General features: G+C 40.6%; 1 protein-coding gene across 1 annotated transcript in view; it reads right to left on the bottom strand.

Annotated features, from left to right (window-relative positions):
• MTMR9 (myotubularin related protein 9) overlaps window positions 1–20,870 on the bottom strand; it is a 65,585-nt gene that overhangs the window by 5,742 nt on the left and 38,973 nt on the right. The window contains exons 4-9 of the mRNA XM_040233886.1: window positions 11,746–11,919; window positions 9,652–9,869; window positions 8,691–8,852; window positions 7,798–7,939; window positions 4,985–5,205; window positions 2,765–2,916 (exon numbers count right to left, since the gene is read on the bottom strand). Coding sequence (XP_040089820.1) covers window positions 2,765–2,916; window positions 4,985–5,205; window positions 7,798–7,939; window positions 8,691–8,852; window positions 9,652–9,869; window positions 11,746–11,919 — 1,069 coding nt within the window. The remainder of the gene's footprint in view (window positions 1–2,764; window positions 2,917–4,984; window positions 5,206–7,797; window positions 7,940–8,690; window positions 8,853–9,651; window positions 9,870–11,745; window positions 11,920–20,870) is intronic.

The following is a 20,870-nucleotide window of genomic DNA, read 5'->3' on the forward strand; positions in this document are numbered from 1 at the left end:
GTTCAATACAGGAGTTACTTACTGTTAATGGTTAACTTCGGTGCAGATATAAACAGCAAAGAGACATTTAAGGCCACAGTGGTGGTGTTCTACAATCCATGTACTTACCATGAGAATGTTTTTATCCGACTTAGCATTTCATCCAGTTCTAAGCTGAGGAGGCACCAAACATACAGGGAAAGCTTGTTCTTAATGGAGCAGGAGGAGCGCACCCACATAAACATCTTCTTCTATCACTGAATCCCTGAGCTTTCGATGAGGGTTTGTAAAAACCAGTTACACTGTCCTTCAGGAGCCATCTGGCCCTCAAGTTTGCCTTTCTTCCCAAATGACTCGTTTCTCATTTCTGTTATTAAACATGACAGTGGCTTTTAGGTGAACTGCCTGAGTTCCCGAACAAGAAGTACAGCTGTTATCTCTCACTTAAGCGGTCACTTCCCCTGCACCTGTGACTGACTACACAAGTAAGGAGAAACAGTGAGCTGAGGCTCAGAGCCCCGGGAGACTCTAAGGTTGAGGCCGCTTTCCCACAGTGCCAAACATGGGACACCTCGACCGATAAGATTAGAAGCAGAAGCTGAGGGGGGAGGAGGCAGCCAATGACAGAGCCCGTGCGGAACAAGCCACGAGAGCTGACAGCCAGAGAAGTGACAGAGACAGGCTCCATGTCAAACCCAGAAAGGAAGGCAACCCGAGACCCCCTCACACATAAAGTGGGCAGACAGTTTCTACAAAAGACTTGCCCTTGAGTGTCTCACACAGGAGAACACAGTAAAATAACGGATGTGGATGGTACTTGAGTTTACCAAACAGCTGCCATTCCTGTGTGTATGCCCTTGTTTAACATAAAGATGACCAAAAATGTACTTGCTGCTGCTGCTGCTGCTGCTAAGTCGCTTCAGTCGTGTCCGACTCTGTGCAATCCCAGAGATGGCAGCCCACCAGGCTCCCCCATCCCTGGGATTCTCCTGGCAAGAACACTGGAGTGGGTTGCCATTTCCTTCAATGCATGAAAGTGAAAAGTGAAAGTGAAGCCGCTCAGTCGTGTCCGACTCTTAGCGACCCCATGGACTGCAGCCTACCAGGCACCTCTGTCCATGGGATTTTCCAGGCAAGAGTACTGGAGTGGGGTGCCATTGCCTTCTCCAAAACCACCTTCAAATTGATTAAAAAGAAATTAAATGGTATGTTATACCCTTTGTGTAATGAATAGATAATATATTTTAGATAGGTTTTTGATAATTTTTTAAAAAACAAGCTTTAGTATTTAAGGTATGCAAAGAACTGACTCATAGGAAAAGACTCTGATGCTGGGAAAGATTGAAGGCAGGAGGAGAAGGGGCAACAGAGTTGGATGAGATGGTTGGGGGGCATCACCGACTCAATGGACACGAGTTTGAGCAAGCTCCAGGAGTTGGTGATGGAGACGGAAGCCTGGCATGCTGCAGTCCATGGGGTTGCAATGAGTCAGACACTACTGAGTGACTGAACTGACTGCATCGAGTATTTAAGGAGATAAGCTTCAGAATCTGAAAGCAATGCAGGTAAAAACTCTTCTTTAGACATGAAAATCAGGTCAGGATTATTCCACTTAAACAAGAGATCTGCATCACCGCCTTGATGGATGACATTGTGTACATTTTATGGAATCTTACTAAAATGGACTAGCTCATTAACCCTTCAACAGCGTTTAACAGAAGAATCTGCCCTAAAGACTAGCTGATAAAGAGAACAGAAACCATCTCTTAAGAGCTTACAATTTATTTCTGTCCCAACTATCCATCACTTTCTTACACAAAAAGTAATGTACTTTCCCTAGGGCTTCCCCAGTGGCTCAGAGGTTAAAGCGTCTGCCTGGAATGCGGGAGACCCGGGTTTGATCCCTGGGTCGGGAAGATCCCCTGGAGAAGGAAATGGCACCCCACTCTAGTACTCTTGCCTGGAGAATCCCATGGAAGGAGGAGCCTGGTAGGCTACTAGTCCATGGGGTCGCAAAGAGTCGGACACGACTGAGTGACTTCACTTTCACCCCCATTAGGATGACCTATCAAAGATGGGGGAAGAAACAGGAAATAAGTATTGACGAAGATGTGAAGAAACTGTAACCCTTGTCCACTGCTGATGGGGTTGTAAAATGGTACGAGTGTTATGGAAAACAGTATGGCTGTTCTTCAAAACATTGAACATAGAATTACTGTATGATCCAGCAATTCCAGCATTAAAAGCAGGGTCCTGAAGAGATATTTGCATGCCTGGGGGCCAAAAGGTAGAGGCAACCCAGGTGTCCTTTGACAGATGAAAGAATAAACAAAATGTATACACACAATGAAAAATTACTCAGCCTTAAACTACATGGATAAGCCTTGAGCACAATAATTACGTTCAGTGTAACGCAGTCACAAAAGGACAAATACTGTATGGTTCCACTTAGATGAGGTAGCAGGAGTAAGCAGAGTGGTGGTTGCCTGGGGCTGGACAGGAACTCTGAGAAGCTGCTGTTCAATGGGTACAGAGTAGTCAGGTTACATGAAGAAAAGTTCTGGAGACCTGTTTCACAACAACGTGATATACTTGACCATCTCTGTGTATAATTAAGTATTACGTTGGTAAATTTTGTGATAACAATAAAAAGAAGTAATGTACCTTCTTATCTCGAGAAAATATCTGATATAAACAGCAGTATCCATTTACGCTTGTCCCCACAGGCAGTCAAGAGAACATCCTGGACTATCAGTAAAGGGTTTGCAAAGGATGCATGACTTACCCTCCCATAGCTGAAGACTCTGTGGAGCAACAGAGGGCCAGATGACAAGGTTGTTGGCTTCAAAGAGAGGGTTGGTGAACTTACTCAGTTCACTGGGCCGGTTGACCCAGGACCACAGAGACATCGTTTTCTGCTGCAGCTTCAACTTACATCTGATCAAGAAAGAAAACTGCTGTTAAGCCAATTAATTTATGACAACCACTATTAAATGCTGCTTCTATTAGGACCATTTCTTTTCTCTGTACATTGGAAGGCAGAACACAAGATTTTTTAGCAGAAGAACAAAATGCTATCAAATTGAAATATCTGTCAGCATTTTTAACTGTCAACAATTACCTAAATTGAAGAAACCGAAAATCTCAACAGACCTATAACGAGTAAATAAATCTGACTCCATATTGGATCTGTTTCTTTTACTTTAATTTTTGTATCCTATTCCTTTTGCTACAAGTTAATCACTAAAAGGATGTTGCTTATAGCTTGAGGTATACATAATGGCCCATCTCTGGGAACCCTGCCTCCATGTCTGAATGCTAAGCTAAAATATATCTGTTTTGCTCACAGGAAACATCCTTACCAGGCCCACCAATGAATGGCTGCAGAAAAGAAGTTAACACATCCCCTCCCAAATCTGGCTGGAACCAGGAAACATTTCAAACACGTTACTTTTTTAAAATTTACCTCCTTAGCTCCTCCCCTTCTTTGTTTTATAAAAGTACCTAGCATCCAAACCCAGGCAAGACACTTCTTTGGGACACTAATACACCATCTTCCTGTTCTGTTGGCTTTCCTAATAAAGTTTCTATTCTTTGCCCTGACAACTTGTCTCAACTTATTGGCCTGAGGTTCAACAAGCAGTACAGTAAGACATTTCAACTTGAACAACTTAATCCTATCTCAACTCCATACTATCATCAAAGAAAACACTCAAAGCAAATACCCTTGGGATACAGAGCAGTATAAAATATAAACACACCAATTAGTCAAACTGATCATGTGAATCGTGTGGCTGCGGTTGCTGCTGCTGCTAAGTCGCTTCAGTTGTGTCCGACCCTGTGTGACCCCATAGACGGCAGCCCACCAGGCTCCGCCGTCCCTGGGACTCTCCAGGCAAGAACACTGGAGTGGGTTGCCATGTCCTTCTCCAATGCGTGAAAGTGAAAGTGAAGTCACTCAGTCGTGCCCGACTCTTAGCAACCCCATGGACTGCAGCCTACCAGGCTCCTTCATCCATGGGATTTTCCAGGCAAGAGTACTGGAGTGGGTTGCCATTGCCTTCTCCAGTGGCTGCAGTTAACTATAGCCAAAACACAATGAGAAAACTATAGTGACAGAATTTTCTAGAGGAAATAGTTCTAAATTTTCCCCCACAAGAATCTATAAGAAAATCTAATGTTGAAATATTTGCCAATTCAGCTTTAAAGTAAAAAAGAAAGAAAAATGTATTGCTTGAATTTTAAACTGGTAAAGACTCAGTGATTCCATTCTTTTGTGAAGACTGTTAATTGTTTACATTTATTATTCAGCTACACGATGCCAGCTACCAGTCAAGAGACCAATCCTGTCTCTCACCCAGAGGAAGCCCTTAGATTGTACCCAAATGAGAAGATGACCAGTTAAGCATCTTCTAATGATCATTCTGATATGAATCTTCTAATTAAACCTATACACTTGATGGCGTCTGGGCTATGAAGCGAGACTTGCACTCTGGGCCTGAGGAGAGTTTCTTGGTATGAGAGAGACAATCGAGAAGAGGAACCGGAAGACCTGTACTCTGGCCATACTTCTGGTGACCAAATGGCTGGGTGTCCCTGGACAATCGTTAACTTCTCTGGATATTACCTTTTTACTCTATGAAACTGCATGGAAGGTAGAATTAGATTATACATTTAAGCTTCTTACAGGTGTCACATACTATGTTCTTATAAAAGGAGTGTAACATTTTAATGGTTGCTTAATTTACTCAAAGCTTTCTAATCAGTGTATGGACTCATTTTAATCTAACAGAACAAAATCTAGGATATGCTCTCATCTAGCATGTGACAGGCTCGTAATAAACATGTAGCATCTGGACTCATACAGAAGGACTCTCAGTTATACTAACGGTAACCACCACCATCTTTTAAATATTGATAACGTTAACATAGAAGCAAATCCTCATCTCTTTTAGGAAATAACCAAAACGACTGAAAATGGCCCCCACGTGAACAGTGTACCCACCTTTCACTTTCATTGTTGCCCAGAAATGTTCCAAACTGTGAGGCATAAGCATGCTCAAAGAGCATGATGAGGAAATTCTCATTAAACTCAAAAGAACAAGGGAACTGACGAAGTATCTGCCACACACAGTCCAAGAAGAGAAGAAACACAGGTGACTCCCACTTCTGCTTGCTATTGCAGTAGGCTGACTGTGCGCAGCGCTGCTGGAATGGGTGACCAGCCTACGAGAGAAGGTGGAAAGGTGGCAGTCATATCCTAGTGAGACCACATTACGGCATGTTATTAACAATTTCACACAGCTGCAACAAAACGATTACACAGAACATCCTATGATTTGGGTGACAGATAGACAAACCTTCAACTAAGGGAAAAGACAAGATTTCCAAATATCGGGCTGACCAAAAAGTTTGGAAAAACTCGAAATTTTTGGCCATCCCAGAACTTAACAAGGCTACACAGTTAGCCATAAGAGCTGTGGTTGTTCTTGGAATATCAAATAGAATAATGGACTTCTGTAATAATAAACATAAATCTTACTAGGTTGGTGAAATCTGGAGCAAAGTCAAAGTACGTTAAGTTCTGCAGGTACAAAACAAAGGTCAGCTCTCCCCTTCTATCCAGCCAGAGTGCTGTAGCCTGGAGTAAGCTCCATAAACCTCACCACTACATAAAGATAAATACAGGTTTCTAATAGACAGATTTCATCAGGTCACTCCTGATATTAAGTCATCTTCAGAAAATGAAGATCATGGCATCTGGTCCCATCACTTCATGGCAAATAGATGGGGGAAACAGTGGAAACAGCGACAGACTTTATTTGGGGGGGCTCCAAAATTGCAGATGGTGACTGCAGCCATGAAATTAAAAGATGCTTGCTCCTTAGAAGAAAAGTTATGACCAACCTAGACAGCAGGACAAAAAGCAGAGACATTACTTTGCCAACAAAGGTCCATCTAGTCAAAGCTATGGTTTTCTCAGTAGTCATGTACGTCGAAGAAGTGATGCTTTTGAACTGTGGTGTTGGAGAAGACCCTTGAGAGTCCCTTGCAATGCAAGGAGATCCAACCAATCCATCCTAAAGGAAATCAGTCCTAAATATTCATTGGAAGGATTGATGCTGAAGCTGAAACTCCAATAATTTGGCCACCTGATGTGAAGAACTGACTCATCTGAAAAGAGCCTGATGCTGGGAAAGATTGAAGGCAGGAGGAGAAGGGGCCAACAGAGGATGAGATGATTGGATGGCATCACCGACTCAATGGACATGAGTTTGAGTAAACTCTGGCAGTTGGCGATGGATAGGGAGGCCTGGCATGCTGCAGTCCATGGGGTCACAAAGAGTCAGACACGACTGAGCGACTGAATTGAACTGAACATATGAAAAGAAGTTACTGTCATGAAGACATCTGTAGGAATACTTTTATATTAGAGACAAAGCTCTCCTTAGTTTCCCTCTTCTCAACAAAAGAACTGAAGAGTCTGCCATCTACTGACCAAAGGAAATTTTCAAATCATTTGGCTCTCTGGCCTACCCAGAACCTGAGTATTGATGTTATCCCCGCAATCACATCCTTCTAGGTATTTCACAGACTTGTTTTATCTTTGGATCTTTAATGGAAACCCACTCCAATATTCTTTCCTGGGAAATCCCGTAGACAGAGAAGGCTGGCAAGTGGCCTCAGTCCATGGGATCACAAAGAGTCGGACACGGATGAGCACACACACAAATCATACGAATTTGTTTGCTATGCTCACAAGGAATGTAGCTGTGTAAGATCACCAAATATTTAGGATGGTCTGACTTAAGGACCGCTGTCAGGGTGGATGGATGTGGTAAACATACCAGCATTAACACATAATAAATATGAATTGTAACTGGAAGGGCTAGAAGAGAGATAATTCTACTTCCAAGTTATATCTAAACATTTGCTTTCAATCACAGTTATATACTAAGTGACACAGTGCACAAACATTTGAATTAATCTCTAGCTTGGAGGATTTCCATCTATTTTACGAGACCTTTATTTTAGCTGCCCTTCAGCATCTCATAGGCCAGCACTGTGCTGTGTCCAAGGAGTAAAAGCTGCACTTGGCAAGGCTCTCTGAACTCAAAGACATCACTGTACTTGGGTCTAGTTCGGGAAACAAAGCGTGACAAGAATGGATGAACTTTATCTGTGGAGGAAGTTAGGGTCCCAAAGACTCTATGAAGCGACAGTGAGCTGGGTCTCACAGGGTGAGAAGGGCTTCCGCCTGGCTGGGGGAGAAGGCAGGATGGAGCCAGGTGAGAAGACAGAATGGATCAACTTTATCTGTGGAGGAAGTTAGGGTCCCAAAGACTCCATGAAGCGACAGTGAGCTGGGTCTCACAGGGTGAGAAGGGCTTCCGCCTGGCTGGGGAAGAAGGCAGGATGGAGCCAGCTGAGAAGACAGAAAGCACTGAAGCACATGCTTCCTACTTACAAGTCCTCACTCCTCCCCACACACTGGTTTGTGTCTTTTACCTCTAAACAGACTAGGCTCTGTGAGACAAGACCATGCTTTACACTCTTTGTGTTTCCCTGTAGGTAACAACAGACAACTAACAAGCGTTTGTTAGGGGAATAAAGTGCCAAATGAACAACACGAGCAAAGGGAGACAAAAATGGAGAGGCAGTAAAGATCACAGACATTTACTAAGAGGAAGATAGATGAATTGTCCCCCAGAAAAGTAAACATCTGAATCAATCAAAATTTCATGTATCCATTCCCACAAACCAGGATCAAACATCAATTATGAGTAGTTCCTCTGTGCACAAAACAGCTTTTCTCACCTGCAGCCACTCTCTTTCTATTAAGGCCTCAAAGCCACGGATGGTCCTGCTTCTTGGTTCCAAGATGATCTGGGCCAGGGAGGTAACCTGAAGTGTGGAATCAGTTCCTTCTGTTCCATGGATCAGTATGGATGCTCCTTCCCTGTAAGGAAAATCCAGAGAACAAATGGGACACTCCCAACACTGTCAACTGACTGCTGATAATAAACATTTCTTGAGAGTAACAGTTGAAAGCCTTTTGTATTCTGCTCTGTCTGGTAGGTTCAGATCTAAATAAGGTACATGAAGAGAGCTTCCCTTGGGGAAAATATGAAAGTATGGTAAGTCCCAAATTTCACAGGGCAAGAACTCTCTGAAACTTCTTTTCATTATTTTTCAGTTTAAGAAAATAGAAATTGTTAGATTCTCAACTTAAGGATTTGTACAGAAAAAAGTAGGTCCTTGAGTACTTAAAAAATCTGTGTCATGGATGACACGTGTATGTACACTGACAATTAAATGCCAGACTCTTCACACACACGTCACAGATACTGAACGGCACTGACCATCTTATAAAATAATGTGAACATAAGAGGGGCTTCCCTGGCAGTTCAGTGGTAAAGAATCTGCCTGCCAAGGCAGGAGATGCAGGTTGGATCCCTGGGTCGGGAAGATCCACCGGAGGAGGAAACGGCCACCCACCCCAGTATTCTTGCCTGGGAAATCCCACGAACAGAGGACTCTGGCATGCTACAGTCCATGGGGTTGCAAAGGATTGGGCATGACTTTAGCAACTAAACAACAAACCTAAGTTACAGAACAGACACAAATGGTAACCCGATACATAAACACTGATCTGGACGGAAGCAAGTCTAGTTGGCAGGAGCTCCCCACGCCAGAACCCTGATACTTACCTGTCAAGACACTGTGCAGCCAGGCAGGCAGTTGTCAGAATCTCTTTGATGTGAGTCAGCCAGTTGGAGGCCTCCAATTTACTGAGCCATCGGTCCATGTTTTGTGTTTGGTCATTACAAGATTCCACGAGTTTGATTAAGCTCTCCTGAAGAATGTGATACCTTTGAGAAATAAAGTAAATAAGAAGAAATAAAGATAACAGAAGACAGAACAATGAAAGAAGAAACCAAATTAAAAACTCAGCCTCCAATAAATCCAAGAGCAAGAGCAGCTCAAAATACTCTAAAAATATTTACCTTGCTATGTAATAATTTATAGGGTTTAGGATTATAAAACTAATATTTAAAATTATCTGACTGGGGAGAGCGTCAGAGCCCTGCGCTTTGTGACCGGTCAGAGACAGCACCCCTGACGTCTGCACCCTACTCCCATGGGCTCACTCTGGACACCTATACTGTCAGCAGAGAACCCAAGGCCAGCTCAGATCGCATTGTTTCATTAGTTCCAACTCCCACCCCCTCACCCTCCCAGAAGCAATTTTAAACCATTAACTGCAAGCATAAATGAGATGATACAGGTGGAGGAAACAAGATGTGGAAGTTAAGGGAGTATGGGGGAAATTAAATGTCTAAGTATTTTTGACTTAGGAAAATGTAGTTGGTCTGTAGCATCTCTTTTCAGTAGGTTTGGTGACTGCTGATCTAAAGCAGAGGAGATCTCATGTGATGAAATTTCAGAGCTAAGAGAGAAAAAAAACTGTTCAATTAAAACTCACTTGTGAGCATCTACCATGAGTTTTCTGCTTATCTGACAGAACACAAGGGCAAGATACCCAGCCAATTTTTGACTTAAGCTAATATGAAGGTTCCTTTGAAAACTTGTGATCTTCCAACAGCTAAGAGCTCAGCCACTCTGATAAGCTTCAAATAAGAGTCCACTACTGTCTCCTGAATCTTTTACCTCTCAATGGACTTGTGAATCCGCCTCCATTGGGGATAATGAGCTTCTTGCTCAAAGCCGCCTCCTTTGGCTCTAGCCTGCTGAGCTACATTCAGAGGTCGAGTATCAATGATGTAGCCACGCTTTCCTGCCCTGAGGGTAGCATTTATCAGTTTCTCATCTTCTTTGCAGCGCCTCCCATTTGTGCCAGTGAGTGGCTGACCACTTCGCATAATAACCTACAAGGATAACAGAGTCTAAAATTTAGTAGTAGTTGCTTTGAAAGTTTCTGAAAACAGAAATGAATTAAGCTAGATTAAGAATGTCTCAAAAAACAATTGTGTGTCATTTCAGAGATGAATTCGATCCTGAAACAAAGAAATATTTCTATGTATTAACAACAGTTTAAAAATAGCAAAACAAAAATAAGTCTTGGCATTCCTTTTTTTAAAATTTATTTATTTTACTTGGAGGCTAATTACTTTACAATATTGTATTGGTTTTGCCATACACCAATACAGTATACTAACGCATATATATGGAATTTAGAAAGACTTGGCATTCTTACATGATTTTTCTTCCCACTGTCTCAAAATACTTTCACATAACATAATTCCTCTTTAAGATCAAATATTATAGTTCATTTAGTCAGTGAATTAGTCATCCAGTAGATCCAGGCCTGTAATTAAGACAATAATAATGGCCTAAACACCAGGAAACTTTTGCTTCAGCTACGTAAACTTAGGGTTGGCAGATTTTATCAAGAATTATAAAGAGAAAAGGAACCAGTGGTAAAATTAAAAAGGTTATATGCTATTATGCTTGCTTTGGGAATCATTTTCAATGTCTTGAAAGCTACTTGTTATCTATTCTTTATTCTCCAGTGGCTCTCTTTCAATATTCCAGGACTTAACCACTTATCTCCAAAGACCAATAACTATATACTAGGTTGGTCAGAAAGCTCCTTTGGGTTTTTCCATAAGATCTTACTTATTTGATACTTTTCTCAAGAAAGCAACATCTATTATACTGATCTCTTCCCTGGTGAATGGTCTGGAATTATTTTAATCTCATCCCATAATATATACTGTAATCTTTTTTTTTTAAATTTATTTATTTATTTTTAATTTTTACTTTACAATTCTGTATTGGTTTTGGCATAGATTGACTAACTACTTTGAAATTTAACATTAGGAAGGTCATCCAGAATGGCAAACTCTCTGACTGCATTTACCATGTAACTGAACAATAATATATTTTGAGTTGTTAAAATGCTTTATGGTGAACCCTAGTGAAGAGAAACACTGCTCAGCAAACGAGATAGGTGACCTAATTTAAAAAAATCTCTTTATCCTAAATATCTACAATTCAGAGGAAAAAGTAAAATAGCTATAACTTATTCACTAATTTACTACTGGATGCAAAATGAGAAGCAGAGTTTACTGACTGAGAGGAAACACGAGGAGAAAAATGAATTCAGAAAATATTTAGGAAACAAATACTTCACAATGAACACCTGCCTATTAAATGCTCGACTCCTGTATTTACTTAAGTTGCGACTAATGATATGTGTCACTCGTCTCCCTTTTGAAAATAAAAATGTCTGCTCAATTTGCCTCACCAGGGAAATCTGGTGGGAATAATTAAAGTCTCATAGGGCCTGCCCTGGGAGTCCAGTGGCTAGGACTCTGAGCGTCCACTGCACAGGGTGCAGATTCAATCCCTGGTTGGGAGAATGGAGACCCCACGTGCCGCAAGGCACAGCCAGGGGTGTGGAAAAAACATGTCATACCATTATTCCAGTCAGAGAACTTTTCTACCAAAGAGTGTCATTTTCAGTACCAGAAAACATTAGTTCCCTTTGTCCTGAGTCCTGAAGATAAATGTTTCTGGGCTTTTCTAAGGCTAAGCAGCATGATGGAAAGAATGCAAAGTCATATCCTGATCACAGGAAACATTCTACTCCTGATTCCCGAAAGTTTAAACAGAAGTAAAATTCCTGGCAGGAGAGACTAATCACTTCAGTGAACGGGTACACAGAAAAGGTGAACAGTTCTGAGAACCTCAAACCGAATCTTCCAGTTGACCACGGAGCAGTATTTACTGTCCACTTACCATCCCGTTCTTTTTATGATAATAGCTGAGAACTGGGAAGCGGCCTCCATGGCGGAATGTGGCTACCTTCCGAAGCGCGTCATCGTCGACGGCTTTGGGCACTGTGACAGCTGGCGGGTAAGAGGGGCACACGGCAAACTCCTTATTGACGTAGCTTAGCCTCCACTCACTGATCTGAAAGGCACAGAATACTTTAAAGCTAGACAGGCACCTCAATCTCACAGAATAATCTAAAAACTTCTATTAAAGGAGCTTAGAGGTTCATTTTCATACAATGAAGACACCATCTCACAGGAGTTTAATAGGAGGACACCTAGCCCTTCCTTAAACGCTTTCAGAAAACACGAGCTCCATTCTTCAGAGCCAGCTTCTTAGAGGGCTAGGTATCACTAGCTCCTAAAAAGTTCTTCCTCATATTGAGCAACATTTATTGCTCTGTAACTTTCTCTATTTTTTTTTAACCATGATTTCAGTACATGATTTTAACCATGATTTCCCTATTTCACAACGCAGCCAATGGAATATATGAAAGATAGCTGATTCTCCTTTAGTTTTCTATTATCCAAATTAAATATATTAATTATTCTCATTCATTTTTATCTGGGTACCATTTACTTTGTTAATGGTACTCTTGAAGTATAGCAACAAGAAGACTGCAACTCCAGATAATACTTAACCAGAACAGAATAATGCCATTATCTCCATCAAATCCCTTGCTCATTTCTATTATTTAAAACAGGAGAAAAAATGAGGAAAGCCTGTTAACAGCATTCTTAAAGCAGTAACCGCTTAATACTAAGAAAGTATTCTGCTAATCTATCATCTAATTCTCCTTCCCCAGAGCAACCATTTTCAACTCTTAGATTTCTATTGATTTTGAGTGTTTTTACTATTAGGCATTCCTTACTGGTTTCCTGCTCTAGAGAACACCGTGGTTCTTCACTGACCTGCAATACCACTTGTGTCAAACCTCGTATTAACTTTCCACACACGTTGGGGCCTGTATTCCATCCCACTGGAATACAGTTTAGAATAAGCTTGGCATTTAGGGACTTCCCTGGTGGCTCAGATGGTGAAGCGTCTGTCTACAGTGTGGGAGACCTGGGTTCGATCCCTGGGTCGGGAAGATTCCCTGGAGAAGGAAATGGCAACCCACTCCAGTACTCTTGCCTAGAAAATCCCATGGACAGAGGAGCCTGGTGCAGGCTACTGTCCATGGAGTCGAAAAGAGTCAGACACGACTGAGCAACTTCACTTTCTTTCACTTTGGCATTTAGTAGGCCAAGTCTCCTATATCCTCTTCCCTCCTTCTTGTTCTTCAAGAGAATCTTGGTTTCCCTTGATCCTTTGCCCCTTTAATGTAGTTCAGTTCAGTTCAGTTGCTCAGTCGTGTCCAACTCTTTGTAACCCCATGAATCGCAGCACGCCAGGCCTCCCTGTCCATCACCAACTCCCAGAGTTCACTCAGACTCACGTCCATCCAGTCAGTGATGCCATCCAGCCATCTCATCCTCTGTTGTCCCCTTGTCCTCCTGCCCCCAATCCCTCCCAGCATCAGAGTCTTTTCCAATGAGTCAACTTGTTGCATGAGGTAGCCAAAGTACTGGAGTTTCAGCTTTAGCATCATTCCTTCCAAAGAAATCCCAGGGTTGATCTCCTTCACAATGGACTGGTTGGATCTCCTTGCAGTCCAAGGGACTCTCAGGAGTCTTCTCCAATACCACAGTTCAAAAGCATCAATTCTTCGGCACTCAGCCTTCTTCACAGTCCAACTCTCACATCCATACATGACCACTGGGAAAACCATACCTTGACTAGATGGACCTTAGTCGGCAAAGTAATGTCTCTGCTTTTGAATATGATTTCTAGGTTGGTCATAACTTTCCTTCCAAGGAGTAAGTGTCTCTTAATTTCATGGCTGCAGTCACCATCTGCAGTGATTTTGGAGCCAAAAAAAAAGTCTGACACTGTTTCCACTGTTTCCCCATATATTTCCCATGAAGTGATGGGACCAGATGCCATGATCTTCGTTTTCTGAATGTTGAGCCAACATTTTCACTCTCCTCTTTCACTTTCATCAAGAGGCTTTTGAGTTCCTCTTCACTTTCTGCCATAAGGGTGGTGTCATCTGCATATCTGAGGTTATTGATATTTCTCCCGGCAATCTTGATTCCAGCTTGTGCTTCTTCCAGTCCAGAATTTCTCATGATGTACCCTGCATATAAGTTAAATAAGCAGGGTGACAATATACAGCCTTGATGTACTCCTTTTCCTATTTGGAACCAGTCTGTTGTTCCATGTCCAGTCCTAACTGTTGCTTCCTGACCTGCATACAGATTTCTCAAGAGGCAGGTTAGGTGGTCTGGTATTCCCATCTCTTTCAGAATTTTCCACAGCTTATTGTGATCCACACAGTCAAAGGCTTTGGCATAGTCAATAAAGCAGAAATAGATGTTTTTCTGGAACTCTCTTGCTTTTTCCATGATCCAGCAGATGTTGGCAATTTGATCTCTGGTTCCTCTGCCTTTTCTAAAACCAGCTTGAACATTAGGAAGTTCGTGGTTCATGTATTGCTGAAGCCTGGCTTGGAGAATTTTGAGCATTACTTTACTAGCATGTAAGATGAGTGCAATTGTGCGGTAGTTTGAGCATTCTTTGGCATTGCCTTTCTTTGGGATTGGGATGAAAACTGCCCTTTTCCAGTCCTGTGGCCACTGCTGAGTTTTCCAAATTTGCTGGCATATTAAGTACAGCACTTTCACAGCATCATCTTCCAGGATTTGAAACAGCTCCACTGGAATTCCATCACCTCCACTAGCTTTGTTCATAGTGATGCTTTCTAAGGCCCACTTGACTTCACATTCCAGGATGTCTGGCTCCAGATGAGTGATCACACCATTGTGATTATCCGGGTCGTGAAGATCTTTTTTGTACAGTTCTTCTGTGTATTCTTGCCACCTCTTCTTAATATCTTCTGCTTCTGTTAGGTCCATACCATTTCTGTCCTTTATCGAGCCCATCTTTGCATGAAATGTTCCCTTGGTATCTCTAATTTTCTTGAAGAGATCTCTAGTCTTTCCCATTCTGTTGTTTTCCTCTATTTCTTTGCATTGATTGCTGAAGAACGCTTTCTTATCTCTTCTTGCTATTCTCTGGAACTCTGCATTCAGATGCTTATATCTTTCCTTTTCTCCTTTGCTTTTTGCTTCTCTTCTTTTCACAGCTATTTGTAAGGCCTCCCCAGACAGCCATTTTGCTTTCTTGCATTTCTTTTCCATAGGGATGGTCTTGATCCCTGTCTCCTGTACAATACCACGAACCTCATTCCATAGTTCATCAGGCACTCTATCAGATCTAGTCCCTTAAACCTATTTCTCACTTCCACTGTATAATCATAAGGGATTTGATTTAGGTCATACCTGAATGGTCTAGCAGTTTTCCCTACTTTCTTCAATTTAAGTCTGAATTTGGCCGTAAAGGAGTTCATGACCTGAGCCACAGTCAGCTCCCAGTCTTGTTTTTGCTGACTGTATAGAGCTTCTCCATCTTTGGCTGCAAAGAATATTAGCAGTCTGATTTCAGTGTTGACCATCTGGTGATGTCCATGTGTAGAGTCTTCTCTTGTGTTGTTGGAAGAGGGTGTTTGCTATGACCAGTGCATTTTCTTGGCAAAACTCTATTAGTGTTTGCCCTGCTTCATTCCGCATTCCAAGGCCAAGTTTGCCTGTTACTCCAGGTGTTTCTTGACTTCCTACTTTTGCATTCCAGTCCCCTATAATGCAAAGGTTAAAGCGTCTGCCTGGAATACCGGTGACCCGGGTTCGATCCCTGGGTTGGGAAGATCCCCTGGAGAAGGAAATGGCAACCCACTCCTGTACTCTTGCCTGGAGAATCCCATGGAGGGAGACACCTGGTAGGCTACAGTCCATGGGGTCACAAAGAGTCGGACATGACTGAGTGACTTTACTTACTTACTTAGTTACTTATAATGAAAAGGATATCTTTTGGGGGAGTTAGTTCTAAAAGGTCTTGTAGGTCTTCATAGAACCATTTAACTTCAGCTTCTTCAGCATTACTGGTTGGGGCATAGACTTGGATTACTGTGATAGTGAATGGTTTGCCTTGGAAGCGAACAGAGATCATTCTGTCGTTTTTGAGATTGCATCCAAGTACTGCATTTCAGACTCTTTTGTTGACCATGATGGCTACTCCACTTCTTCTGAGGGATTCCTGCCCGCAATAGTAGATATAATGGTCATCTGTGTTAAATTCACCCATTCCAGTCCATTTTAGTTCACTGATTCCTAGAATGTCGACGTTCACTCTTGCCATCTCTTGTTTGACCACTTCCAATTTGCCTTGCTTCATGGACCTGACATTCCAGGTTCCTATGCAATATTGCTCTTTACAGCATTGGATCTTGCTTCTATCACCAGTCACATCCACAGCTGGGTATTGTTTTTGCTTTGGCTCCATCCCTTCATTCTTTCTGGAGTTATTTCTCCACTGATCTCCAGTAGTGTGTTGGGCACCTACTGACCTGGGGAGTTCCTCTTTCAGTATCCTATCATTTTGCCTTTTCATACCGTTCATGGGGTTCTCAAGGCAAGAATACTGAAGTGGTTTGCCATTCCCTTCTCCAGTGGACCACATTCTGTCAGACGTATCCATCATGACCCACCTGTCTTGGGTTGTCCCATGGACATGGCTTAGTTTCATTGAGTTAGACAAGGATGTGGTCCTAGTGTGATTAGATTGACTAGTTTTCTGTGAGTATGGTTTCAGTGTGTCTGCCCTCTGATGCCCTCTTGCAACACCTACCATCTTTCTTGGGTTTCTCTTACCTTGGACGTGGTGTATCTCTTCACGGCTGCTCCAGTGCTGGATACCCCACACCCTTTAATGTGACTTTCCATCAAATTCCATGTAAAATCCCACTGGGGTTTTTTTAAGATGGCACTGACTATATAGACTGATTTAGAAACAATGACATCTTTATAATATCTGATTTCCTTGTCTATGGGCATAGTATCCTTCCACTTTTAAATCTTTTTAATTTTTTTCAATAAAGTTATAAAATTCTCTCAATAAACATCCTGCATATTTTTTCCTAGGAACCTTATTTTTTAATGCATTTTAGTTGTATGTCTTCAAATTTGTGTCTGGTGTAGAGAAATGCATACAATTTCAAGATTCTTTCAGTTTCCTATGTACAGAAACATATATCAACAACTAATAGCAATTTTGTTTCTTTCCTTTCAATCCTTATACCTTTTATTTTCCCTTCTTGACTTCCTCAGCTAGGTGTATGATCATGAGCAAATCTTTGTCTCACTCTTGAACTTACAGGTAATAATGAAAGATTTGCTTTTTGTATGTTTTTACTTTTGTAGTTACCCTTTATTAGATTAAACAAATTCCCTTCAAATTCAACTCTGCTAATAGCTTTTATCATGAACAAATGCTTAATTCATTCAAACTGTTTTTTTTCTTCTAATTTTATCTTACCATATATGTAATTTGTCTTTTCTCTTTGGTTAATTTTGTGATATCTCTTTGCCTTACTGTTCAATAGCAGAACTCAATATGTCTAAGACTTCCTTTTCATTATCCCATGTGGTGTTTGCTGGGATATGTTAGTCTAAGGCTTTGTGACTTTCTGATTTTGAAGATGACAGTCTCCACTATCATCCATTTCAATGCTGCCGTTCTTACAACTTCTCTATTATCTTCTTGAATTTCCATTTACTAAATATTGAACCTTCTTCTTTTACCATCCATGCATGCATCTACCTTCTCTATCATTTTTTCCATCTTCCTTCTTTCTCTGTCCTGTATGAGTATCTATATTCCAGATCACTAGACTCTCATTTTTAGTTATCTCTAATCAGCTACTTAACCTTTTCTCTTCTCTTAAATCAACTTTACTGAGATTTTACTATTTTATATGACAAATAAACTAGATCCATTTAGAGGACACGATTTTATGACTCTGGACAGCTGTACCCACCCATGAAACACCACCACAATCAATGTAAACATTTCAATCATCTTTTGCAAAAATTGCTAGTACATTTTTACAGTCTATACCTTTCCATCCACACCCAATAGTAGGAATCACCATCTGCTTTCATTCACTTTTAGTGTTATACCTAAGAAATCTTTGCCTAGTCAGGGGTCATAAAGATATTCTCCTGTACTTTCTTCAAGAAGTTTTACACCTTTAGCTCTTATGTTTTGGTCTATATTTTCAGTTATTTTTTGTGAAATAAAAGTTTAGATCTATCTTTTTTACATCCAATTGTTCCACTGCCATTAGTTGAAAAAAACTATCCTTTATCTAGAGAATTGTCTAAGCACCTTTGGCAAAAACTGATCACAGAGGCAAGAATTCTTTTTTAAACCTTCTATTCTGTTCCATGTATCATTATATTTATCCTTATGCAATACATCACATTTTCTTAATTACTGCAGCCTGACAGTAAGTTTTGTAAATCGTTCAGATTTTTTTTTTTCCCCAAAGCTGTTGTGGCTATTCTAGTAACTTTGCAGTTCCATAAAAATTTCAGGATAATTTTGACAATTTCCACAAAGACACCTACTGGAATTTTGATAAGAAGCTGTACTGAATCAATAAACTAGCTTGGAGAAAATTAGCAAATACACTTACTGAGCGATCAGCAAACTACACTCCACAACCCAAATCCAGTCCTCTACTTGTTTTGTAAATGCAGGCATACCTTGGAGACAGTGCTCGCTTGGAAGACCACTGCAATGAAATGAACAGTTCCCTAAATCGAGTCACACATTTTTTGCTTTCCCAATGCCTGTACAAGTTATGTTTACACTGTACTATAGTTTATTAAGTTTGCAACAGCATTATGTCTTTAAAAATTTTAAAGTACCTATCTTAATTTTAAATATTTTATTGTTAAAAAATGCCAACCATCATCTGAGCCTTTAGTGAGTTGTAATCTTTCTGCTAGTCAAGGATTCAAAATATTGAGAATTACCAAAACACAAGAGTGATATGAAGTGACCAGAAGCTGTTGGAAAAAATGGCACTTAAAGACTTGCTTGACACAGGATTGCCACAAACATTCAATCTGTAAATAAAATGCAATATCTAGGAAATACAATAAGATGAAACACAATAATTCAGGTATTCCTATAAAACACCTTTGGAACACAGCACCACTCATTCACTGATGTATTATGTTTTCATGATACAACAGAGTGGAGTAACTGCAACAAAGACTGCATGCCCCACAAAGCCTAATATATTCACTGCTGGGTCCCTTATGTAACTCAGTCCACTATTAACCATATTGTCTCCCAATCCATGAACATATATCTTCCATTTATTTAGATATCCTTTAACTTCTCTCAGGAATGTTTGGTGTTTCTCAGTGTACAGATCCTGCCCTTTTGTTAATTTTCTTACTAAGTATTCTATTCGTTTTAAGACTGTGCTGTGCAGTGCTGAGTTGCTCAGTCGTGTCACTAATTCGTTTCTGAACACTTATACCAAGCAATCTTGCTAAACTTACTAGTTCTAGTTATTTTATTGATTTCTGCTCTTATTTTTTTATTTTTTAATTCTTTGCTCATTTTTTCCCTAGTTTAAGCTGGAGTTTAAGTTGGTGAACTTATTAGACCTTTTTTTGTATTTTACATAAGTGCTTCAACATCGTGTCTCTCTAAACACTGCTTTAGCTGTAGTCTACAAATTTTGATGTTATCATTCAGCTAAAAATATTTCCTAATTTCCATTCTGATTTACAGACTATTTATAAGTATTTCCTTTAATCTAGAAATACTCTGGGTATTCCTCAATACCTGTGTGCTAGTCACTCAGTTGTGTCCGACTCTGTGACCCCATGGACTGTAGCACTCAAGGCTTCCCTCTCCACGGAATTTTCCAGGCAAGAATACTGAAGTGGGTTGCCATTCCCTTCTCCAGGAGATCTTCCCAATCCAGGATCGAACCCGGGTCTCCTGCATTGCAGGCAGACTCTTTTATCATCTGAGGCACCAGTGCTAACTGATTTCTACTATAATTCCTCTGTGGTCAGAGATTATATTCTGTATGGTTTCAAGCCTTTGAAATTTATTTAACAGCCCAGCACATGTTCTCTCTTGGATAATGCCACGTGCTCTTGCACACTGTATTCTGCAGAAGTCGGGAGTAGTACTCAATGAGTATCAGATGGTGCTGTTCAGATTCTCTTTCTACTCGTTTTGTTGTTTTGTTTAGTCTAGTTGTTCTGTTACTTGCTGAGAGGGCAGTTTAAACAATCTACTAGGACCACAGAACTTTCTTTATTTTCATCAGTCTAGGCTATAAAAATATATATCATTATATTGTCCTGATCAATTTTATTATTATGGAATGATCTCTTTATTTCATAATATTCCGTGTCTTGAAGTTTTTCATTTAATCTGAAATTAATAAAGCAACTTTTTTTTTAATACTCATTATTTTCAGGGCAAATTTTCTCCACCCATTTATTTTCAATCTGTCTCTTTATATTCTAAATGCATGTCTTCTAAAAAACTGCAGAGGGAGGAACACGCCCAGATTCATTCTACAAGGCCACCTGATACCAAAACCAGACAAAAAGAAAAAATTACAGGCCAAAATCACTGATGAACAGAGATGCAAAAATCTTCAACAAAATACTAGCAAACCAAACCCAACAACACATTAAAAGGATTATATACCATGATTAAGTGGGATTTATCCTAGGGATGCAAGGATTCTTCAATATATGCCAGTCAAACAATGTGAACAGAGTAAAAACCACATGATCGTCCCAACAGATGCAGAAAATTCTTTCAACAAAATTCAACACCCATTTATGATAAAAAAAAAAAAAAAACTCTTTAGAAAGTGGGCATAGAGAGACCTACGTCAACATAATAAAGGCCATATATGACAAACCCACAACAAATATTATTCTCAGTGGTGAAAACTGAAAGCATTTCCTCTAAGATCAGGAACAAGACAAGAGTATCCACTCTTGCCACTGTTTTTTAACATAGTCTTGGAAGTCCTAGCCACAGCAATCAGAGAAGAAAAATAAAGGAATAAAAACTGGAAAAGAACAAGTAAACTGTCACTG

This window comes from Oryx dammah, unplaced genomic scaffold, assembly GCF_014754425.2.
Source record: "Oryx dammah isolate SB20612 unplaced genomic scaffold, SCBI_Odam_1.1 HiC_scaffold_1, whole genome shotgun sequence".
NCBI classification, from domain to species: Eukaryota; Metazoa; Chordata; class Mammalia; order Artiodactyla; family Bovidae; genus Oryx; species Oryx dammah.